Raw genomic sequence first — 26,237 nt, 5'->3', positions numbered from 1 at the left:
TACATTTTTTTTAAACAGAGCATTATTTTATTTTATGAGTTATGAAATTAGTATGAGAGAAGAAGGATATGTTCGCCAGACTCACTCAATATTCAATTGTAAGTCTTATTCTCGGATGCTAACTCATATACGATAGAAATTAGCTAGAAATAAACTGGCGCAAGAGAAAATTATATTAGAAATTATTATGTATTAAATTATTCACTAGAAGTACTAACTTAAGTTATCAACTTAAATGGTAATCATTTTTTTAAGAAGAGCTGCTTAAATTGCATTAAATATCATTAAGAATTGGCTTTCAATCAACAAAATAATTTACCATGAGAATTAGTTTAAAAATAACTCCAATTTAAATTTAAACGATGTCGTAAAACATGCATTTTTTGCTTAAAGATGGCGCCACCTATTTTTATTTTGAAGCATCAAAAAAAGCTCTATTTGAAAGCTCAAAGGCAGCTTTCATTTGCAAATGCTTATTCGTATTTAGCAGATTACAAACAGGAAACACCGCAAGAGATGACTAGCAACATTACAGTGGTGCCACAACTTTGAAGCTTTGATTGACACTCGAATAAGCCAATGAGAGGGCCTGAAATTTTCCTATACCCGAACTGGAGTAAAGGTAGCTTATATGCTATCCGGTCATTTAACTGTTTTACTAGTAAGACTCATTTTAGGAGAATGAAGAAACGAAAAAGTGGTCAACAATGAACGCTATCTACTGGAGTTTAAGGTTCATCCACTGGGGTTAAAATTTCAAATTTCAAAATATCATCTAACAGGTAATTGCTTGGTTCAAATGTCGAAGCAATTTTCACCTATCATACCATGACGGGCGATTTTCTAGTTAGTGAGTTTTAATTCCTGCTCGAAGGGCGTGACCTTCCGGTTGGGCATCTCTGAAGTAAAATGTTGCTCGGAAACTTACTTTTTTGTTTTCAGCTCTCAAGCGCTCAGCGTCTTTGTGGAAGAACCAGATGAAGAATCGGAATTCGTCTATGGTCGACAGGGAATGAACGAAACCTGCGAACGAGAAACGCATTCATACATTATGAGGAGCCAATGACATTGAACTTAAAAAAATAGTGTATTGCAGCTGAAAATTTTCAAATGGTATAACTTACTTGTCGGCATGCTAAGCATGACTTTCGTTTACACTAGTTTGTATGAATACCGTACAATGTAAATTGTTGTTTCTTATCCCGAACGTGATCTGTTTAGAATCGTAAATGTCAAATGAAATATAAGAAACATGGAGAAATAAGATAAAACAGCATGTGAATTCCCTTTTATCAAAACTAAAATACTGCAATTAAAAATTAAAAAAGAAAGAGAAGAAAATAAAGAAACGTGTTTTTTGATGACATTAATAGCATTAACTTTAATTTAAAAATGGTAAACATCAAACATGAACTCGTTTATTTGGAACAGTGTAGTAAAGTTGTTTCCTTTTCTAGAAAATTTAAAAACTAAATCAAACACAATATAAAACAGTTTAGAACGAAAATAAAGTGTTTCGGCCTTAATGATCCCTAAAAAAAAAAAAGCTATGAGCGGACATTCCCCAAAAAGATTTTAAACTTTTAGAGCTCTGCGAAATAAAATTTCCACACCTCAATTAAATCTCCGGACTTTTTTAAGAGAGGAAAGAGTTCATTGAAATTAAAAAAAAGAAAAAGATCTTGTTTTATACGTTTTTGATCTAAGTTTATTTTTTCAGTTACTCATAGGGAAAATTTTTATATCGCTGTGCCGATCTGGGGAAAGGAGGGGGGGGGGAGAAAACGGTATACTCTTACTAAGACTTTAAGTAAGTGTTATTGATGATTTTGCTGGTACGTTGAAAAACGTTCCGACCTGTGGTGATTATTAATTAAAAAGTTATTTGCCAAGAACATTCCCAAACATATTTTAAATGGCGAATGGAACTATGCAAATAGTTCTACAAAATGTTCTTGTAGGGTCAATTGCGGTAACGGCTGAAATGTTCTAACAAGCATGCCCTGCGGAACAGTTTATGCTACTTGGGTAATTCGATTTTCTATGAGTATTTTTTTTTTTTTTTTTAATGTATCAAGGTCTCTTCGGACATCATGTACGTGTACATTATAGGAAGACGCAGCAAAAGCTTTGTACAGTCGAACTCGCTCATAACGAGCCCTGGTTTAACAAGAACCCAGATTTAGAGAGGAAATCAGAAATATTTGGTTGGTACAATGCTAAGTCTACGGTAGCATTACTCGATTTTGACGAGCAAGCCCCGCTTAAAGCGAGCAATATTTTTTGTGGTTCGTAAAATTTCAATTGATTTCCGGCTCAGCTTATCCATTGTCGGAAAATTTTCTTTAACATTCCTAAGTCAACCAAAGTTGGTAACAAATCGTAAATCTTGAGAACAAGAGACGACGAACTTTGTTTTAATTTGCGAAGTAAAGAAACATTTAAAAATTATATCTGAGTATATATTAGGGTGGTTCAAAAATACATGTAAAAAAAAAAAGTTTCTCCTAGATACCGGGACACCCCTCAATATTTTTAGACTTGTGGATAGCAATATACTGGAAGGATTTTAGTTTCCTATTTTAACTGAAAGAGGGTGCTCAACCCCCTCCCCCAAACTTCAATAGAATAGGGGAGGGGGTTAAAAAATACATCGAACTGAAAAAACAATGCTACATATTGTAATATACACTAGAAATATGCATATACATTGCAAAAAAAACAATTACTTACAAAAAAAAAAAACTTTTCGAATTTTCAAAATTAATTTGAACTCTGAAATTTTGAATTCAAATTATGTTTTTCGCAATCACGAGTTGCGACAGAGCCCTACTCATTGGGGGCTATTGTTTCTAGAAACAGCTCCTGTCCCCCCAAGCCTACCCCTCCTCCTAGGTATTACGTGTGTATGTGTGTGTGTGTGTGCGTGCATGTGTAGACTTGTGTGTGAGTGTAGACCTGTGTGTATGCACGTAGGCGTGTGTGTATGTGTGTAAAGGCTTGTGTGTATGAGAGTGTGTGTGTGTGTGTGTATGAGCGCGCATGTGTGTATGACATGGACGCCTCCGACCAGAAGAAGCGGATAGCTCAGGACCGGAGCAGCCGCGCCGCGCCGCCTGCAGAGGCCGGTGGTGCTGGTGTCCCTGGTCCAAGCTGAAAAAGGAACCAAACGCCAAGGACGGTCAAATAAAAGCAATAAGCAATCGTGATTGCTCAAAAAAAAAAAAAAAAAAAAAAAAACCACAGTTGGAGAAATTAAAAAAAAAAAAAAAAACAGTTGGAGAAATTAAATATTCTTCAATTTGTGGCAGTTTCTATGATACGGCGAATGTTAAATGGAGGGGTCATTGAGTACCGTCTTAAAATTTGTACAAGAAGCTAAAACTTTTACAGCATAATACTATTAGTAAATTAAAAAAAAAAAAAAAAAAAATAGGGAGTGTCTTGGATTCTAGCTGAAAAAAAGTTTTTTTGAACCACCCTAGTGTATAAGTGTATTCCTTAAAAAGAATCACATAACAAAGAGACATTCAGAGAGTTCAAAGCAAAGAAATCAACTTATTTGGTTTGTACAGTGATTAAAAAGAAGAAGAAAAAAAGCAACAAGAATTATTCATCCTAGTTATGATTTTTTTCACGAAATCGCTTTTTACGAGCACTCGGTTATAACGAGAAAATATCGCTGTCCCTTTGCTCTCGTTATAAGCGAGTTCGACTGTACTCCGTTCACGAAACAGATAGACCGAAAGTAAACAAACAGGTCACTAGGTTTGCCACTATGGCCACTTTGAATAGTTTTTTCCGGACTGTAATGAAAAAAAAAATAAACCAAGTTTGTTTAAAGCAAGCGGGGTGGCTGGTGTAAAAATCAGCATGAGTGTTCAAAGAAAAAAACCTTCCTACCTTTAAAGTCTGCGTCACCCACATTAACCACTCGAACCAAGGAACCTTCATTATCATAGCCGAGGATGCCAGACATGCTGTATGCCCTGCTCACCTGTGGAAAACACAGACAGGAATTTTATTGACATCATGCTGAAAATAATGTGGATGAATGTGGGGCAAATTGAAACAGTTAAGATGACTAAGCTTTTTCAAAATGAACAAATTGGAAATTTTTTTTTTGAAAATTACAGTATAGAAATAACTTTTTTTTTTGAAAATTGCATTGAAATGATATTTTTATTTTGGCAGTAAATTTTCGCTTTAAAAAAAAGTGAAATATTTTCACTTGTTTTTTCATAGTGCAAAGTGAAAGAAATATTTTCTATTCGACTGTAAAAAATATTTTTTGATCAAATGAATCAGGAAATAAAAGGTTGAATGAATAAATGACAAACACTGAGAAATAAACGAATAATTAAATAAATTAATTAATTAATGTATGAGGACAAATAAATAAATGAGTAGATGAGTGAATGAATAAAAAACTAAGTGAATGTGAATGAATAAATAAGTGAATTACTAAGTCAAGGTATGCTAATAAAGTAATTAATAAAGAATACTACGTAAGAGGTTTAATAAATGATTGAATAATTGAACGAAATGAACCATTTCAAATAAATAAATGAATAGATGAGTGAATGAATAAAAAAATAAGTGAATGTGAATGAATAAATAAGTGAATTACTAAGTTAAGGTATGCTAATAAAGTCATTAATAAAGAATACTACGTAAGAGGTTTAATAAATGATTGAATAATTGAACGAAATGAACCATTTCAAATAAATAAATGAGTAGATGAGTGAATGAATAAAAAAATAAGTGAATGTGAATGAATAAATAAGTGAATTACTAAGTTAAGGTATGCTAATAAAGTCATTAACAAAGAATACTACGTAAGAGGTTTAATAAATGATTGAATAATTGAACGAAATGAACCATTTCAAATAAATAAATGAGTAGATGAGTGAATAAATAAAAAAATAAGTGAATGTGAATGAATAAATAAGTGAATTACTAAGTTAAGGTATGCTAATAAAGTAATTAATAAAGAATACTACGCAAGAAGTTTAATAAATGATTGAATAATTGAACGAAATGAACCATTTCAAATAAATAAATGAGTAGATGAGTGAATGAATAAAAAAATAAGTGAATGTGAATGAATAAATAAGTGAATTACTAAGTTAAGGTATGCTAATAAAGGAATTAATAAAGAATACTACGCAAGAAGTTTAATAAATGATTGAATAATTGAACAAAATGAACCATTTCACTTTGTCTCATCCACTCTGCCGCTCATGTACTTGTCTAATTCTACAAAATATTTGAAATACAAATAAATTAATACTGCACCGAATATAAGAAGGTCTCAATAAGTATTTCTTATGTTAGTTACAAGAACTTTATCATTTAATAATATCACTACACTCTTATTTTTATGTAATGGGGTCATTTCCAAAATTTTAAAAGTATTTTTTTTTTCTGAAAAAGCATGCTTAAAAGCATAGGATCTGACCATTTTTTAAATAATTTATTTAAGTTTCACATTAAAAAAAAAACTAAATTCGGTGTTTTTTTATCGTTTAACGCTTTTGCCGATGACATCGCAAATGGTGAAATGCCATTTAGTGTTGCCATTCACGGTCCAAAATATTTAATTCGCATCTTTACTCACGTGTATTGGCAACGATAGGGTTGATCGCAAGCGTAGAGCGCAATATTTAATTCGCTGCTTGATTATCATAACGTGGAAACGTAGTAGAAAGATGCGCCAAATTGCATCATTTGTGACGTCATAAAGACTACGTCTTGTTTGAAAAATCGGACATTTAAAAAAATTAATTAAAAAAAAAAGAAAAAAACTGTTGGGAAAATGAAAGTATTTTCTGGGTCCATGTATTTTTTTTTTTTTTTGCTCATTCTATCCATTTCAACGACTAAAAGTAGTACTTCTGAAAGAAGGAAACCATCCCATTGCGAAAAATATTTCATACTTTATATGGAATGAATGTTACTGTGCTTTAAATTTTACGTATTTATTTATTTTTTTTTTTTTTCGAATGATCTAGAGCCGCTATATATACAAGCTGATGCATCAGCTTAAGTTTAGCCATTTTGGATCGGATTTTTCATTATTGCGGAGCTAGGGTTACCGGAGCAAAGTTTCGGATTTTGTCAAATTTGCCGAAAATAATATTTATTTAATAAACAATTCACGTGCCGCGAATCATTGCTGGCAGTGAGAAATCACCAAGCGCGATAACTTGCCAGAAAAGACAACCACTCAAACAGGCGCTCCGATACAAAATGGCTGAAATTAAACTGATGCGTCGGCTCGTATATATAGGGGCCTTAGAACGATCGAGTAATGCTCCTGACGTCATCAACAATGAAACATGCTCCACGACATAAAAATTTGAAAAAAAAAAAAAAAATTAATTTGAATTTCGACATCTTGAATTCAAAATATGTTTCTCGCAATCACGAGTGTGTGTAAGTAGGCGTGTGTGTTTGTGTGTGGGGGTATGTGTTTGTGTGTACGGGTTATGTGTATGTATGTGTTGGCATGTGTGTTCGTGTCTGTGAAGAGGGGGGGGGGTATGTGTGTGTATGCATATGTGTTTGTGTCTGTGTGCAGGCATGAATGTGTGGGTAGTTGTGTGTATGTGTGGGTGTCTGTATGTATGCGTGTGTGTATGTGTGGGTGTCTGTGTGTATGTGTTTGTGTATGTGTGTGTGTGTATGTGTTTGTGTGTGTGTGTGTAGTTGTGTATGTATGCGCGTGTGTGTAGGACATGGATGCAACCTGGAGACGGCTTTCGCTACAGGAGCAGCATCGTGCGGAGCCGGTCGACGATGATGGTGCGGAGGGTGGCGGTGGGAAAAATCAAAGGAACGTCAAAAATAGTCAAGTAAGAACAATAAGCAATCGTGATTTCTCAAAAAAAAAAAAAAAAAAAGGTAATGTTTGACGTACAATGTTTGACATATTTTGACGAGGCTGAACTGGATCCGGTCACTTAACTGTTTTCCGGATAAAACTGTCGTTTTAGGAGAATGAAGAAACGAGAAAGAAGTCAACAATGAACGCTATCTCCTGGAGTTTAGGGTTCAATCCACCGGAGATAAGGTTAAAACTTTTCAATCATCAAAATATCACCAAACAGGCAATAGCTGCGTTTTAAGTAAATAATAAAATAAAAGTATTGATGATAATACTGAGTAGAAAAGAGCAACACAAGGCAAAAAGAACGGTAGATGAAGAAATAGTGAGATAATTCTTAGTAAGTTATCGCCCATTACTATTTACAACTCTGTATTTAAAGAATCCAAGTATATATTTACCTCGGGAAGTTCGTATTCGTGTATTCTTAGGAACCGCAGCACATTCACATCCTGCAGGGAAGAAAAAGGACATTTATTTTAAATCTTTATTATTATATTATGCTAATAATAAAGCTGAAAGTCTCTCTGTCCGGAGGATATGTCTGGATGTCTGGATCTCTGACGCGCATAGCGCCTAGACCGTTCGGCCGATTTTCATGAAATTCAGCACAAAGTTAGTTTGTAGCATGGGGATGTGCACCTCGAAGCGGTTTTTCGAAAATTCGATGTGGTTCTTTTTCTATTCCAATTTTAAGAACAAAATTCTCATAAGATGGACGAATAAATTACGAAATTTTCATAATGTGGAACTGTAACATGGGCACAAGCCAACTGCCGAGAAAATTCACCATACATCATTTGTAAATATACAAATGATGAACCAAAGACCTTTTAATTTTTTATTACGGGCGAAGCCGTGCGGGTACCACTAGTTACATATAAAGTCCAGAATTATATTTAAAAAAAATTGTGTGTCGTAAAGATACATGATAGAAGTGAGAGAGGGAGAGATACTTTTATCTTCTCCTTTATTTACTTTCTGAACTGTCACTTCACTCTCACGTTTTCTCTCACGCCACGCTCTTATCCTTTCTGCGCCTGACTTAGGCATATCACAACAAAACTCCATGTTTTAATGAAGAAAACAATATAACAAATACATATGAATTCCATGTTACATTTTTATTATTCCACTCTATTGTTCATACAACGTTGGATGCAATATTTAAAGCGAAAGAGTATCTTTTATGGATACTCGCGGGTTAGAGAGAAAGGTGAAATAATATGCAACAAAATCAGCGCAGAAAATTTGAACGTGTACTTGCTTTCTATTTACGTATTTATGAAATTCAAATTTAAGTAATTGCCAACAAAGGGAAACGGAAGGATTTACAGACGCTAAGGGCATAATTGCTCTCATTCTATGACATTTCAACTAACTTTTGTTTTGACATGTGATTGTTTGATGCGACTTAGGCCTTGTTTATGTTTCTCTAGGTTGACCTATCTCTAATATCTCGGTGATGGCAATTCACTGGAAAAGGAATTTTGCACTGCGCAGCCAGCTAAAGATGTTTCCTTATTATGTGGTCAGTGTTTGACTAATTGAAGGAAGCGTTTATATCAGTTTAAAAACATTGCGTCATCTTCATGCGCATCTTATCAAGACGTTTTGATGCAACTAGTTTACAACAAGCGACGTAGTAGCTAGAGACGTACCGAGTAGCACTTTCGCCGAGTAGCTGAGTACCGAGTACTCGGCCTTTCACTACTCGGCCGAGTACCGAGTTACCTAGTACTCGGCCTTTCACTACTCGGCCGAGTACCGAGTTACCGAGTACTCGGCCTTTCACTACTCGGCCGAGTTACCAAGTACCAATTATGTTTTAAGAAGAACCACCGACACACATGTAATGAATTTTGAACTTATTGGAACAGTAGTATAGACTTCCTTGTCCATATAATAGTTTTTAAAACTAAATTCCTGCTGAAATTTAATTACGCATTACATAAACAATTTTGTTTGTGTCAAAAATTTTGCAAAAAAATTATTTTTAAAATTAAAAATAAATAAATAAAAGGTATGATTATTCAAGTTGGAATAAAAACAAATTTATACCAATCAATTATAGTTTTAGTCCGCAAAACATAAATAATTTTAATACAACAAATGTGCAGGAAAACTGCAGACATGTGTTTCTGCCCCCCCCCCCCCCGTTACAAGGAACGTCTTTTTCAGTGCATAACATGTGCGCTAAAGAATGTTAAGACATTCGACAAAAAAATCTGACTTTTGTCAGATGCCTTTAAGTCCACGAGCTCCCATGTTGTGCATTGAAAAAGGAATTCCTTGCAATGGCAAAACACATGTCTGCAGTGTTCCTTCACTGTGCTTTTAACGTTGTTTTATTTCCTTTTATTTTTTTAAGCAAAGGTATTTTCATAATTTTTTACAATTAATTTTTGTTTGTAACAAAAATCCATTTTTAACATAAAAATTCCATATTTTCTATATTTTTTTTCTGCATAATTTTACATAAAATTTTTTTATCAACTTTGGGGACATTAAAATAAAGATTTATTCCATTGAAGCATTACAAACTTCATTATTCTCAAAATTTAAAATTTGACTTATAAATTTTAATTGTAAATGTTTGCAGAATATAATGTTTGCTCTTTTTTCTATAAATTTTAGTATCTGCCTTGGACAATATTCAATTTTTTGCAACTACTCGGTATTGGCCGAGTATCTGATCAGAATTTGGCCGAGTACCGAGTAGTTACCGAGTACTCGGTACGTTTCTAGTAGTAGCTATTAACTAGGAAGCCCGTGGTTCAGACCCAATAGCATAACTATGGGGTCTAGCGCCCCTGGCGAACTAAAGAAATTGTGCCCCTCCCCCCTCCGAGGGTCGCCCACGCACGTGCGGATTTAGGGGAGGGTCAAAGGGTCAGATGACCCCCCTGTGACAAAATTTTTTATTGTGATTATTGTCAAACAATTTTTTTGGTCCGCCATGTTTGCTCTTCATGCTTTTATTTTACATTTTAACGGACTTTTTCAACATTTCTTAACGAGTCTTTGCATTTATTTGTCTGATTATTTTTCATTTTATTGTTACTTTCAATGATGTTTATTCAAAGAAGAAAAAAATATCTAAGAAAAATAAATAAGTAAATAAATATGAAATAAAATAGAGTAATAATAATAGAAATTAAAATTAGTGATGTGCCGGATCGTTAAAAAAGTAGATCCGCGGATCCGGATCCGGATCCGAATCTTAAGTGTCAAGATCCGCGGATACGGATACGGATACAGATCTCAAATTTTTTTTTTTGCCCAATTCAACTATCCAAGTTTAAAATTTATTACGGAAGGTATTCCCGTCGTAATAATAATACTGTTTCTTCAAAAAATGTCATCTACCTCGAAAATATAATAGAGACTATGATTTACTCTTTAACGAAATCTCCGTCAAAATTGTGAGAGAGTTGGAAGGAACGAGTCAGCGCTGCATTAATGCTTAAATAGAATGTGAAAAATTATTTCTATCTTGCTCGGTAGATTTAGGATACAGGAGCAAAGAGTGTAAAGCTGCTACTAGATAGGCTAGAAATAATTTTTCGCATTTTATTTCAGCATAAATGCAACGCTGACCCATTCCACCCACATTACTCCGACCGAACCGACGGAATAACAGAGCCAGGAACACCTTTACAAACAGTAAATAGAGAATTTTGTCTCACTTTTTTTGAAGGATGCCGAGAAAAACCAAAATGAAGAATAACAGAAACCCCAAATCAATATCAAAAACTAATATTAAACTAAAAATTAAAAAAAAAAAGTCTCAGAGGGCAGTTGGCGTCTGAAATGATACCTTATAATTTAAATAGGGGAATAAAACCCAATTTGAACGGAATTTAAGAGTCTTTTATTCAAATATTTAAGAGTTTTTAGAATAGAAAAGATCCGTTTAAGATCCGTGAAAAAAGTAACGGATACGGATCCGTATACAGATCTTTATTTTTTTCTCGGATATCCGCGGATACGGATACGGACACGGATATCCGGAACATCACTAATTAAAATGCGGAAATATAAATTAAAAAGAAAAAGAAAAACAATGGGGTCGTTTCCAAAATTTCAAAAGTATTTTTTTCTGAAAGAGCATGCTTAAAAACATAGGATCTGACCATTTTTTAAATAATTTGTTTAAGTTTAATATTTTTAAAAAATTACTTAAACAATTGCGCTTTTGCTATTGACGCTTCTGCCGATGACATCGCAAATGATGACATGCCATTTAGTGTTGCCATTCACACAACAAAATATTTAATGCGCATCTTTACTCACGTGTATTGGCAACGATACGGTTGCTGGCAAGCGTAGAGCGCAATACTTCATTCGCTTCTTGATTATCATAACGTGGAAACACGTAGGAAGATGCGGCAAATCGCATTATTTGTGATGTCATAAAGACCACGCCTTGTTTGAAAAATCGGTCATTTAAAAAAATTTATTAAAAAATAACTTTTGGAAAATGAAAGTTTTTTTCTAGGTCCATGTTAATATTATTATTTTTTTTTTTTGCTATTCTATCAATTTCAGTGACTAAAAGTAGTACTTTTGACTGAAGGAAACAACCCCATTAAAAAGCAATTTCGAATAAAACATGAAAAACAACTAAATGTTATAAATAAGTACTCACAAGTTTCATAAGTTTCTCCGCTTCTTTGACATTTAGTGATCTCGCTACAAAGACAAATATTTCATTTAAGTAAATTGCAAAAATAATCTACACATAGTTTCATAATTTGACCTGAGTGGTTTTGATTCAATAATAAGTTATATAAAGTAGTTTATGAAAATATTTATCATATGAGTTATACAGAAATCTCGCACAACGAAGTCATCCTGAAGTAATTTTTCCGTGTGATGAAATTTTAATTTAGAATGTTAAATAACAATTTCTATGCTTTCATAGTGATCCAGTTTTGCCCCGAGTTATGAGATTCTTTTTGCCAGGGCCGTATTCAGGGGGTGGGTTTTTATAATTTAAAACCCTCCAAAATTTTTCAAAATCATTCCAGGGGCATTCCAAGGTATTTTTGACATTTACAGTGGCTCCCAAAAGTGTTCGTACACTTTGAAATTTTTCAGTTAATTCAAAGTAACTCGAAACTGAATTCGAATATGAAGTCCAATATTTTTTCACATCATTCTTATGTCATTCTAAATACAAACCATTGCTTTCTTCAAAATACTGACGGATCTTCTTTTTGAAATGGGTCAGAAAACGAAGAAACAGAGAAATAACACGCCACAAAAGTCATCGTACACTCAAATATTTTCGTATAAATTCATGATTAAAATTATCATATGTCGTTTTTTATTATTTTTGCATTGTGTTGACCCTTAAATGTCATTTGGCTTTAATTTTTTGTTTATTTATTCCTTAATATTGGGCTTATTACTTTAAAATAACTGGCATTCGTAAAAAACCACAAACACCATTCGAAAGTTGAATCTTTTCCTCACAGTAGCAGTAAATTGGTTTGAAATGTCTCTAAACTAGTTATTTTATTTCATTCTATAGTAAAGTGCTTGATAAAATGATTTAAAGAAAGGAATCGGATCGAAAACAAGGCAAGAAAAGGTCAACCGGCAAAGTTAACAAAGCGTGATCGGATATTTACAGTTAAAAAAATTATCAAAAATATACATTTGAGTGCTGTAAAAGTTTCTGCAGAGTTGAATGAAAATTTTTACATTTAATTTTCACCTAAAATTGTTCGCCAAGTTCTCTGATTAACTGGATTACACGGGACCTCTTCCTGCAGAAATTTTCTTGGCCGATCGAAAAGCAGAAAGCTTACGCTTTTCGTCTCAAAATCAATGATAAATAAGCTCAAAACGTTTTATAATTACGTCTTACTTACAGAAAAAAAAATTAATTCAACATTTTTGGTTAAATTGTTGTGTAATTGTAAGTAGAAGAAAAATTAGGAACTTAATCTTAAGAACTTAGTTGGATCAGTTAATCAGGACGGTGGAGGTGTTCTAGTGTGAGGGTGCATATCAGCATCAGGACTAGGTAGTTTGGATTTTTTTGATGAAATAATGAATCATGCTGTTCCTTTAATTTTTTTAAAAATCAATTTTGAACTCTTAGCCAAAAATTTGGTTATTGGAAACAACTACTGTGTTTTTTATCAAGATAACGATAAGAAGCACACGGTTTTCAACGTTTGCGTCTAGTGCCTCGAAAATTGTATTAAAGTTTAGAAAATACCCCCTCAATCTCCAGATTTGAACTGAATGTAACGTATTTCAGGGTTCGTACGGGTCATGGAAATCCTGGAAAGTCATGGAAAAAAAATAACAGAATTTCAGACCTGGAAAAGTCATGGAAAATTGAAATTTTCACTGAAAGTCATGGAAATTCATTTCAAGTCATGAAAAAATGTCCTGGACAAAGAGAAAGGAACAGTTGCTAAAGGAGCATTAGAAATCTTGAGTGATTTAACAGTACAGCACATAAAAGCTATTAAAAGTGGAAAATTGAATGATCCAAAGAACAAATCTGAATTTTGAAATCTCATTGCATCCACTTCTGTCGCAGCCGCTTTTTGCGATGCGGTTTTACTGCCTGGACATCACTTATTTTGAATTTTCTGTTTGTTTCAACACTTCTTATGTTTCATATTCTGTAGCAGCGAAATTTCATGTTCTTAGTTTTGCCACGCTCACTCAAAAAAAAAAAAAAAAAAGCAATTCAATCGCATGCGGATTTGATTCCATCACTCGTAAATGTGTTCTGGAATTTCTGAACCTATTAATTTATATGCATTTGAAAGTATACAAATTTGTAAACAAAACAAATATACTTTTGAATCAGAAGATTGATTCATTACTGAATGGTTTTTTCAAAAAAGATCTGGTTTAGAAATATAAAGAACTAAACTATGTGGCTTTACTTTAAAGAGCCAAAATACTGTCCAGTTAGGTGGATGATTAAAGGCACTGTTGACACTAAAAGGTAACTTTTGAAATGTATTGAAACCTAGTGATGACTCATTCAATCTTTGTCCCATTCAACATCATTCTGCCTGTTTTTTAAGAAAATATCAGACATTTACGCATCATCATATTCACTTCACTGCATTTTTGCTTTACTTAAATTTATATGATGAAGACAAATAAGAATAGTTTAATTTTTTAAGTGTGCACTTGTATTTTTTCTATTACGAGTAAGTGCTTCAATGAGGGTGTGGCATTCATATAGATGTTTTACTAATGCTCATTCCCAAATATTACCAAGTTTGAGATTAAACAGTGCTATTCTCTTCGTGTAACGAGGTCATGAAAATTTTCATTGAAGTCATGAAAAAGTCTTGGAAAAGTCATGGAATTTTTTCATCCAAATAGAGTATGAACCCTGGTATTTAGAGATATCTGGAGGCTAGATTACGAAAATAGGGCTTTAAAACGAAAATAGAGCTAGAAACAGTAAGACTCGAAGTGTGGTTGAACACTTACTCAGAAATTGCACAAAAAATAAAGAAAAAAACGATAAAATCTATTCCCAGGTGTTTAAAAGCTGTTGCTGATACTGCATGATATTCTACTAAATAATAACTTTGTAAAAAGTTAGATTATTCAATGATGTATAGACATTTTATAAAGTGTACGAAGACTTTTGTGAGATAAAAATTCCGGAACTTTTTGGTTTTTGATTTTTAAAAAATTAAGTTTTAATATTTTTTAAAAACTTTTTATGTAGTTTTGTTGAAAATTGATCATAGATCTTATAATTAAATACCTATTCCGAAATATTAATTCTAACCAATGAATTAGGGCCTATTTCGTTGAAAGTCGTAGGTGTACGAATACTTTTGGGAGCCACTGTATGTAGAGTCCGTAACGTGACCTTTTTTGCCATAACTTTTTAATTTACTGTTTGATTAGCATATTATTTTATTTTGATCTTTTCCTACCAACACACCAGCTCAAATTAAAATAATTTGCAAATCAAACGGTAAATTAAAAAGTTATGGCAAAAAAAGGTCACGTTACGGACTCTACATAATGTCAAAAATACCGCGGAATGCCCCTCCAATCAATGCTTTTCTCATACCTTTTTCTTTTTTTGATGAAAGCATTTTTTTTTTATTTATTTACTAGCTGCATTGCCATAATAAATAAATAAATAAATAAATGAAAAATAAATAAAAAATAAAAAAAAAGATGAAGATAAATCGCCAAATAATAGTCAAAATGGGAAATTTTTACATCGAAACAAAACAAAATTTTATTTAGTCACTGTCGAGAAAAAAAGTGGCAACCTTCTGAATGGTTTCATTCACGCTAATTTCAATTCAATTCAATTCATTTCATTTTATTTCAATCAGGGAATATTTTTTTTTACAAATATGCATTTTACATATAAAATGAAAGAAAAAAGAAATTACTAACAGAAATATATTTTACCCTGTCTATTTGAAAGAAATTTAAAATGAGATAAGGCAAACGATAATTTTCCGACATGAAAATGGAGTTCCATTAATGTGCTTTAATATTTTAAGTGCTTTAATCTTTTTATAAATTACTAATTATGGTTTAAAAGTGCTTTAATATTTTTTCTCAGTGATTTTACAGACTTTTTGTTTTGAAATTCGAAGGATGTGGATAAACCGTTAATGATTTTTTCGAGAACTTTCGAATGGGACCTTAATCAAAGAAATCAGATAATTATTTCAGGCAAAAAGAGCTATTTTCGCGTCCTCAAATTAAAATTCGAACCGTTCGGTTCTTTTTTGGCGTTCGAGAACCTTCCTACGTTCCTTCTCGGTGCCCAAGTACCTCCCTGCCAAATTTGGTCGAGATCCGACGAAAACAGTGGATTTTTATAGGGAACACACACACACACATATATATATATTCTCTGTTTTATTAAAATGTTTTTTGTTTTTCAATTTCATTTTAAAAACGAAATTATCATTATTAAAAGAATATACAAATCCAGTGCTGTATCTGCGGTATTTATTTTATTTTTGAAGTTATTGCGAAGATCATTTATTACAAAATAATTCAGCGTTTTCTTTCAAATTTTAAAGACCTGACTTTTTCAAAAACATCGAAATTCTCCAAAAACACTTGCCTTGTTTCACTATTAATGTATCCCGAATTTCCCCAAAATTCAGAATGTAACCTGAAATATATTCTCTAATTTATTGTACATTTTTTATTGCGCTGTATTACTCTTATTTTATTGATTAGTAGGACTTTTTCTTCTCTCTCCGTGAGTTTTGAACGCAATTACTTAAACTTAAAGTATAGGTACACTAACTATTTTTTCCCCTTGCAATTTGCATACAAAACTGATAGTATTTTTGCTTTATTTATTTATTTATTGTTTTTGATCAATAATTTCCAAAGTTAATGTGATTGAAACTTTGAGAAAGAAACTTCAATCAAATTATGTAATTACCTTAAATTAACGGCATGTAGCTACTGATTACTGGAAATTTAGCGTTACAGAAATTTGAATTAAAGGGAACCGGCTCGGTTTTCTACAGATGCCTGGACAGGTTCCTGCTTTCTTACACATTGTACTTGTGCCCACTAAATTCTTCGATATTCCATGATTTTCCATTAACCAATGAATAAATAAATAAAATTTATATTCATACGTAAAAAAAAAGAAACTATTTTATGTTACTGCAGAACACATATGTATGATTGACGCATAAATATTTATTTCGATTGCCACTCTTTTAATCTCTGTTCCGCCCCTTTTAGAAACAGTTGTTGCACTGCAGAAGGCATCTTTTAGCGCGAAATGAAAATCAAAAAGAATAATTGAAATTAATAATATGAAATTAATATTTGAAATTAATAATTAATTAATGAGCGGAAATTTAGTGAGGCCATAGTTCGTGTTTATATAAATGGTTTAAGACTTGTGCTGCTTTTTTTTTCTTTTTATTGTGCTGCCATCTATTGATATAAATTTTAATCTCGTCAAAACTGAATTCGCCTCATGTATAAGTTTAGCATTTATGAACTGGTGAAGCAATTATAAGCTAGTTGATTAAAATGCTAAATAGTTTATGAGAGAATCACTGAGCACGCATTGCTCTTGTCATAGGTTGTTCCGAATGCTAATCTTTAAATCATAGATTTTTCAATTCAAAAAATATTTCTGGTGCTGCCATCTATTGCTTTAAAAATACGCATACAAATTATTTCGTGTTAACTGTTTAAATTTTAAAAGTGTTTTCACTTAGGCAAGAGTGCTGGATTCCTACAGCAGGGAGGCCACAGAAGGATATTTGTCTCTAATTCTTAGGGAGCTGGGGGGGGGGGATCTCGTTTATTCTGGGAATGTGTAGCAGATGTGGAATGTTATTATTACATTTCACTTAACAATTTATCAGAAGGTTGCACAATTTAGTGTTTATTAAATATTGCAGAAATAAAAACATTAAAACAAATTTATTTACAGTGCGAAATCACTTATTAAACATCGCCTTTTCCACCACTATATATACTTTTGCTATGCCACTTCTAATTAATGGAATTACGTAATAGAAGTTGCAGTTTTTACTTCTTTTTACATAGAAAAGAAAGTAATGTATTCGCAAAAAAATTTCAGTGAAATGTCAGCCTAAATTTCCCTTTTGCTCACCCCCGAATGAATGTTGAGTTTGTTTTTTCGGCCAGACTGCACGTGCATATATACCTAAGAATGTATAGACGGACGTAGAGTCGATTTAGACGATCCCTGAGTTAATTACCACGAGTTTTCGTGTTGTGACGGCATGTATGTATGTACGTGTCTCGCATAACACAAAAACGGTATGCCGTAGAAAGTTAAAATTTGGTATGTAGACTCTTAGTGGGACCTAGTTGTTCAACTCCCCATTTGGCTTCATTCGGATGTTCCAAAAGGGGTCTTTTACACCTTTTCGGGAAAAAACAGTATGAATTTCAATGCAAACGGAAACGATGTTATAATTTGGCGACCACTTACCGATCAATCGACAAGTTTCTGGCAGGCAACTTGGCGATATATCGTCAAGTTGGAGAGAAATTTGGCGAAATAAAATTATTTTTCAAATCTGTTTCGAATTTGGCGCTATTGGCGATATTTCGAGAGGTATCCATTGAATCACGCTAGAATTGTCGATATTGGGAAAATTAACCTTTGTAAAACGTTATTTTGTATCGGTTCGCAACAAACTAGGAGAGAAAATATTTAAAGTATTTCCTTGTTTTTTTTTCCCTTAGTTATTTAAAAAAAAACATGCATTATTAAAAAGATGTAAGAGGAAGAAGTGTGTGTTCTACATCAGATTGAAAGCTTGTAACTAATAAACACATTAATGTACACAAGACTTGGCTGTATTTGGTTGAGGCTTAAATACGGAAGTTTATCCTGGCTGCAGCAAAGTGCTTCTTAGCATTTGAGAGAGTGCGCCATCCATTTTGTGAGGGGGGGAGGGGGGGGGGGGCACTTGGACCACAGATCGTAAGAATAGTTATAGTTTCACTTACCCCTCAAGAATCCGAGTAGTGCTGCATCTGAATACTGTGGGGGTAAATCATCTCCTAAATTTTCTTTCAGCTAAAGAGAAAATATGAATTAAAATAATATTAAAATGTATTACTTTTACGATTAAAGCGACAATGGGGTCGATTCCAAAATTTTAAAAGAATTTTTTTCTGAAAGAACGTGCTTAAAAACATGGGATCTGACCATTTTTTAAATAATTTATTTAAGTTTAATATTTAAAAAAAATTGAATCAGTGCGCTTTCATTGCTTACGGTTCTGTCGTGTGACATCACAAATGATGAAATGCCATTCAGTGTTGCCATTCACAGAGCAAATATTTAATTCGCATCTTTACTCACGTGAATTGGCAACGATAGGGTTGACAGCAAGCGTAGAGCGCAATTTGAATTCGCTCTTGATTATCATAACGTGGAAACGCTGTAGAAAGATGCGGCAAAGTGCATCATTTGTGACGTCATCAAGACCACGTCTTGTTTGAAAAATCGGATATTTTAAAAAAATAATAATAATAAAAAGATTTAAAAAAAAAAAAACTGTTGGGAAAATATTATTTTCCGGGTCCATGTTCTTTTTTTTTTTTTTTTTGCTCATTCTACCCATTTGAATAACTAAAAGTAGTACTTTTGACTGAAGGAAGCCACCCCATTGTGATATAATTCAATTTTTAAATAATTGATAGCAGTGTGGAATACTAAATCTTAAATCTGAGATAAGTTGTAACAATTCATACTTTTTCAAACAAATTGTAACACCTAGAAACAAGGGGGTGTTAATGCCAAAATAAAAGTGGAAAAAAATAAATAAATAAGTAAAAATAAATAAACAATAATAATAATAATAATTTGAATTTTGACATCTGAATTTAAATTACGTTTTTTACAATCAACAGTTGCGACCCCACTCGTTGGGTTTATTTTTTCTACAAAAGACTCGTCCCACGGAATCGAACAAAAATAGATTTCCTAAAAAAATGGAAAATAATATATTGGACCTAAGAGGAGTAACGCAAAAGGAAGGTTAACAATAATAATGTTAATAATAAATAAACAATTGTATGTGATTTGAAGTAGCATTTTATATCTGTTAAGTGGTGGAAATATTTTTTTTTTATTTATTTTCTCGTAATTTCGGTAATGAGATGGTAAATAAAGGTGAGTAAAGGATTAAGGAACAAATTTTAATTTTTGCAGGGGTGCCCACTCTGGTGGGAAGGGGGGGGGGGTCATGGCGTAGCCTGCGCCAATGAAATATTTAAGGGGGTGGGTGGTGTTTTGAGAGGGTATTTTTCTCATTTCAAGTAGGGGCTTTGGGGGGTTCATCGCAATATTTAAACGGGGGGGGGGGGGTTGCGCCTCTGCTCTTGGGGAAGTGATCACCTCCTGTTTGAGCAAATATAATGATTTCAGACTCTTTCAAAAGTTTCGCAAGTAGTCAGACTTTCAAAATATGCAAGAAATTAAGGACAATGTAAATCACTGGTATCTTGTTTTTGAAGACGAACAGCGTAAAAATCAACAAAGTATTACTTCTACGAGCTTCGCCAGTTCCTCTTCTTCCAGTTCCTTGGCCTTGTCTACTTTGGGGGTAGGTTCAGACGATTTTTTCCTTCCTAAGAGAAAAAAAGAAAGAGATCAGAAATACATTATCTCGTAACCAAAAAAAAAAAAGAATTCTTTTGATATTTTAAATGCATAGGAATTGGAAATTGCAATATTATATAATTTAAATATATCTGGTTTTTCCGTTTTTACAAATATTGTGTATTGCAGCGGTCCCCGAACATTTTTGAGTCAGGGTTTTTTTTTAAAGTAAGATTCTCCCTTTGACACCTTTACCAAACTAAACGTATGATAAATCATAGTTAACAAAAACTCGTGTACAGACACTTGCACAGCGCTTATTTATACTGCAGCGGTGCCGTACAATTTTGAAAAATCTTCATAAATAATAAATTTTTAGATATTTGTGAAGAGAATTTTGGATCGACTGTAAACACTCAAGGGCTCCCAGTTTAAGAACCACTGCCTTATTCTACAGTATTTTAAGTTTTGAGAAATCGACGTCTGTCCCTTACAATAATGTTTATTTTACTTTTATTTTTTAGTTTGTTTTGTGCTGATTAAGTAGTTTTAACTACTTAGTAGAGGGAATTTAGATTTGTACGTTTTGTAAATGAATTTACTTTTATTCTGTAAAAAGATTTTTGTTCAAATGATATGGGAAACGTTCAAGTGATTTAGTTCAAGCGATAAATTAAGTGCTTAAGTAACACAGCTCAAAATGCGTACGGAATGTCGACCAAGAAATAAGGAAAATGTTTATTCCGTTAGTATTACTGTCAACCAAAACATTTATAGTGACATCTGGAGCAAAAAATCCCCTCTCCATCAAAACGGGAAAAGTAAAAAATATATAAATATTATTTTTTTCCAGTTTTTTTTTCATCTCAATGCAACACCTTCGGTAAATATTGCACACTAAACGGCAGGGGGGGGGCCTCAGTGGCCGAGCGGTCTAAGTGACTGCTTGATGTTGGCACACTTGAGGCGGTGGGTTCGACTCCCACCCTCGCTCCGGTTGTACTTTCCCTTCTTTGTGATGTAAATTCTTTCATGTGTTGTTTATATGTCTAATAAAAATATATCATGCGTAAGGGAGGCAAAACACTCAGATTGTAGTCCTCATCAAAAACAAACCTGTGCAATTAAGCACCAAAAGAAAAGAAGAAGAAACGGCAGGGCTGCGGAGTCGGAGAAAAAATGATCTACTCCGACGCCTGAATTTTCGAGCCCTTGATTCCAACTCCGACTCCTTTACCTAATTATCAGTCCGACTCCAACTCTGACTCCACAAGCACTGGAATTGTAGATTTTTGGGGGGAAAGGACCGACTCCACCTACGACTCTTGAAAATTAAAACCTTTGACTCCCGACTCCGGCTTCTTTACCCCAAAAGCAGTCCGACTCAGACTCTTCGACTCTACTCCGACTCCACAGACCTACTAAACGACCGACAAACATCCAATGTTCAACACTGAAGAAATGGTTCCTGGGTTAAAAAAAAAAGGAAAGCAATCTTGTTGGATCGAAAATGAGCCTAAGTGAAACAAAAAAACAAAAAAAAAAAAAAGTCAAAATCTTTTATTTCTCCACAGAAGATAACTTTTCATGCGGATGAATTGACGAACGAGGAACTGTCATACAAGACATTTACCCTCAACAGAAACACCGTGTAAAAGATTAACAATAGAGTGAAACTTCCATGGAGAGCATTCAGAAGAAAAAGCACAACTTTTTAAAAAATGTTTACAAGGAAAATTCAAGTAATTAGTTTATTTTTCCCGCATTAACTAATGCATCAGAAACCTAACCGATAAGGAGTAAAGCTACGAAACCTTCAAACAAGGCAGAGAGGCATGGAGTCAGGTAAAATCGAAGAGGCAGAAAGCGAAACATGTGGATGAGCTAGGTAGAGCAAGCCTAAGTTACTGATGTCATGATCTGTAGTGTAAGAAAGTGAAAATGTCACCAGGCTGGGCACCTCGCCAGAAGAAACCATGATGGATGGACCGCCAAAGTCTTATTCTGGATGCTGTGTGCTAAGAAAAGATCGAGGGAGAGGGCATAATGTCGTTGTAAGGATGAAATCGTCAAGTTTTTATGAGCAAATGGAGATGAATTGTTGGGAAGTAGAACTCCCTTAGAAGACAGGCCGAACTATCCGGCATTTTGGCTCCAAGAGTGTTTTCGATAAAGACATTACGAAGCAAGTATTGTTATAAGCCGGACTAGCTTGTAACGGTACTTGCTCGTTTTTCCAAGTGCTTGTTAACTACGGGTTCGTAAAAAAAAAAAAAAAACCCTTCAAATTCATGCACTTGCATTGTTAGTTTCTTATTTTTGCGCAGTATCAAAGAAGTTGGTAAATTTGCTTTGCTCTACTGTCTCTTTCTTCTGTTATTAGTATTCAAGAAATATTCATGACCCGGAAAAACCAGGGCTGGGAGTCGGAGTCGGACTGATTTTGAGATAAATGAGTCGGAGTCGGACTGATTTTGTGGCAAAGGAGTTGGAGTCGGGAGTCGAAGGTCGTTTAAAATTTCAAGAATCGGTCATTTTCCCTTAAAGTCAGCAACTCTGTCAGTGCTTGCGAGATTAGAGTCAGAGTCGGACTAATTTTGGGGTGAAGGAGTCGGAGTCGGACTGATTTTTGAATAAAGGAGTCGGAGTCGGACTGATTTTAAGGCAAAGCAGTTGGTGTCGGAAGTCGAAGGTGGTTTAAAATTTCACGTCGGTCATTTTCCCTAAAAGTCCGCAACTCTGTCAGTGCTTGCAAGGCTAGAGTCAGAGTCGGACTAATTTTGGGATGAAGGAGTCGGACTCGGAGTCGAATGCTCTAAAATTCCAGGAGTCGGAGCCAGAATCCACTGCCCCGCGGAAAACATCGTCATTATCACCCCACACTTTATAAAAAAAGTTCAAAATTTTCTGCTTATGTATCAAAAGCAATTGAATATGTTGAGAGTAAAATAATTAGTTATCCAACGTTTTGAAGCACAAAACTTGCAAATGTGCTTCAAAACGTTGGATAACTGATTATTTTAATTTTCAGCACAAACTTTATTTAATTCGTTATTATGTTGAGAGTAGTTCTGCTTCATTTCTTTACATGTGTTGCTAGCGTCGTCGCTTTCGGTATTTTATTCCTTTGCTCTAGCCTAAATTTCAGCTGCATGTGTTTCTCGACAACACGAGTCCATAATGGTAAAAATGATTGGACCGTACCCAAAAGCTTGAATAAAAATGACATCAATGATTCAATAACTTTTCTGTTGCTAAATTAATAATTCGTCGTACCATACCACAAAAAGCACAAACCATTGGTCACAAGCCTCTGTAAAGTTTGTTTAAGTCTGAAAAGACCGTTGAACCGAGAAACTGCACACGGGGAAAAGCAACAAACAGAGTTTTCAATACACAAAACATACATGAATACATCGAAGATCCTTTTAGTCTTTTGAACGTCGAATTGACGTCAGGAGACCAGAGGAGCGTTCCAATCATTTTTATATCACGAGAAATCCATTACCCGGCACTATGAGGCGTTCAGTACTTTTCCCCCTTCTCTTGAGGAAATTCTTTCACTGAAAAGATCTGAGCATTTATTCCCGCGTCCCTTCAGAATTGAATGGCCATTTTATGACGGATTAAACACTTGTTTCTGTGACAGGTGGCCTCACGATCCAAAGAGGAAATGTCTTGACCAGAGCTTACTTACTTTTAGACTCACTAAGTAATTACTTTGTTATTAAAAGTGCAGAGACGCACGTGATATTTTTAATGCATGGTTTGGCCTTCGGGCGAAGAAAAAGACTACGATGCTGCAAATAGTTGGGAAGAAATGTTTGAAGATGTCGGTGGAATGGAACCGGGAGAACTATTTTTTTTATTAACACGCTTTTATTAGCTTCACCTGTATGTATGTATGCATGTATGTATGTATCTTGTAACGGAATCTTGCAGCTCAAATTTCGCCCACTTCATGCGATCGGATTCTTTTGAAATTTGGCACGCGACCACAGACCCGATGACAATGCGATATTCCAGAATCAAATTAATTAACTCTTTTCATTGTTAGTTTCCTCCAATTTTAATCAATATTTTGGCATAAATCCAACAATGTGAAAAAGGAAAATTTTTAAAAAATACATTAAAAAATGCTCGCAAAAATCATTTAAAAATATCTACAAAAACCTTTCATTTTTCTGCATCAGACAAAATTTGTTCCAATGTTCTAAGGTAATTAGAACATGAAATATAATTGTTTTTAACTAATTTCATGCCAAAATTTAGGTGAGCCTTTAATTGGAAATCCATTGCTGATCAGACCATTGTTGAACAAAACTTTTATTCAAATGCATCTCAAATTTTCAAAGTAATATATATATGATTTCCACAAACATACATCGATGACTCACAGTAGCTTTCCATCGGGGTGCCCTTGTCTTAACTTTAAAATATTACCTCGCACTCGTTTTATAAATAATTTCGTCAATTAAGTCCCAATCTGATTCAAATTTTCATATACCGCAGAAAAAAAAAAAAAAAAAAAACTTTGCCTGATAATTCTCTAACAAATGACTAAAAGACAGAAAAATAAAATAATAGTTAAAAAAACTAAAAAAAACACGCTTTCGTAGCAAAATGAACTAAAAAGTGAAAAATAATCTTTGGATGATAGTAGTTGACCAATCACTTAATTTTAATGTAGTACAAAAAAGCGTGGGGTGCTGTCTATTTATATTTTTGCTTGGACAACAAATGGAAGAAATTCAAAACAAATGATAAGAAGTCCCCACGCTTTTTTGTATTACATTAAAATTAAGTGATTGGTCAACTACTATCATCCAAAGATTATTTTTCACTTTTTAGTTCATTTTGCTACGAAAGCGTGTTTTTTTTTAGTTTTTTAAACTATTATTTTATTTGTTTTGAGCATTGTCCATTGAGCTCACACATGGAAATGACTTCTAAAAATCAGCAATGACATTGTGGAGGAATACTTAAACCATAACCTCCCATTGGCGGCGATTCAGGGGAGGGGGCAACTCTCCCTCCAGTTTTAGTGGTTCATTTATTTATTTTATTTTCCAAATTAGGGACCAAAACGAGAAATTATTTAAGAAAAAAAAAAAAAAAAAAAAGAAAGAAAGAAAAAAAAAATTAATTTGAATTTTGACTTCTTGAATTCAAATTATGTTTTTCGCAATCACGAGTGTGTGTGTGTAGGCGTGTGTGTTTGTGTGTAGGGGGCATGTGTGTTTGTGTGTAGGGCGTATGTGTATGTGTGTGTAGGCAGGTGTGTTTGTGCCTGTGTGCTGGCATGAATGTGTGGGTAGTTGTGTGTATGGGTTTGTGTTTGTGTGTGTGTGTTTGTGTGTGTGTGTGCGTGCATGTGTGTGTAGTTGTGTATGTATGCGCGTGTGTGTAGGACATGGATGCAATCTGGAGACGGCTTTCGCTATAGGAGCAGCATCGTGAGGACCCGATCGACGGTGATGGTGCGGAGGGGGGCGGTGGGAAAATAAAGTGATAGCACGCCAAAAACCGTCAAATGAAAACAATAAGCAATCGTGATTGCTCAAAAAAAAACAGAAATGTCAAAATTTTTAGAACATAATTATTTGTTTTACTTTAGTTATCTGTTTACGAAACATAACTTAACGCAAGCAGTAGCTTTTAATCTATGCATTAATTGCTTAGATATTAGTAAATCAGTTGTTTTACTTAAACAAGCCATAGTTCTTCAATGAAATTATTACCAAGTGTTTGTGACATCTCAAAATAGTTTGGAAAAAACAAGATAAGTCTAATTCATGTCTAAGTGTTTTTCTTCGGGCAAAAATAATTTTTGTACATAATTCATAAAAATCTTAAGAAAACATTGAGTTAAGCTGTTAGATCTGCATCAATTACCACTCATATGCTCTCAAAACCAGCCTCAGCAAAATTTTGTACCTGTTTTTTTCTTTCATTTTTTTCTGTCACTTCTGCCGCTAAAAATCCTATGTTTTTTTTTGTTGTCGTTTTTTTTGCCCCCCCCCCCACTCTTTTCAGTTCCAATCGGCGCCTATGGGAACCTCCTCATATGTCGATTATCAGGGGGTACCGCGAGGGGCCAATGCTTGGAGCAACTGCCAAAACTTATTAAGTCCTGGTTGTTGATATGCTACACAAAAAGTAATGAACTTAAACTTGAAAAACCATTAGAGCGTATTTGATAATCAGAAGTACTTTTAAAGTCCCAACATTTCAGGCTTGCAGTGG

At 33.8% G+C, this 26,237-nt stretch overlaps 1 protein-coding gene across 1 annotated transcript in view; it reads right to left on the bottom strand.

Annotated features, from left to right (window-relative positions):
- The window catches only part of LOC129226192 (retinal-binding protein-like), a 33,424-nt gene extending 11,455 nt beyond the window's left edge, over nucleotides 1-21,969 (bottom strand). Inside the window, exons 1-7 of the mRNA XM_054860792.1 lie at nucleotides 21,900-21,969; nucleotides 19,938-20,020; nucleotides 18,392-18,461; nucleotides 11,541-11,584; nucleotides 7,291-7,341; nucleotides 3,904-3,997; nucleotides 929-1,023 (exon numbers count right to left, since the gene is read on the bottom strand). Coding sequence (XP_054716767.1) covers nucleotides 929-1,023; nucleotides 3,904-3,997; nucleotides 7,291-7,341; nucleotides 11,541-11,584; nucleotides 18,392-18,461; nucleotides 19,938-20,020; nucleotides 21,900-21,969 — 507 coding nt within the window. The remainder of the gene's footprint in view (nucleotides 1-928; nucleotides 1,024-3,903; nucleotides 3,998-7,290; nucleotides 7,342-11,540; nucleotides 11,585-18,391; nucleotides 18,462-19,937; nucleotides 20,021-21,899) is intronic.
- Between the last annotated feature and the right edge of the window lie 4,268 nt (nucleotides 21,970-26,237).

The sequence above is a fragment of the Uloborus diversus genome, chromosome 7, assembly GCF_026930045.1.
Source record: "Uloborus diversus isolate 005 chromosome 7, Udiv.v.3.1, whole genome shotgun sequence".
In the NCBI taxonomy this organism is placed as follows: Eukaryota; Metazoa; Arthropoda; class Arachnida; order Araneae; family Uloboridae; genus Uloborus; species Uloborus diversus.
The sequence above is the reverse complement of the archived record's forward strand: the minus strand, read 5'-3'. Positions and strand labels throughout refer to the sequence as shown.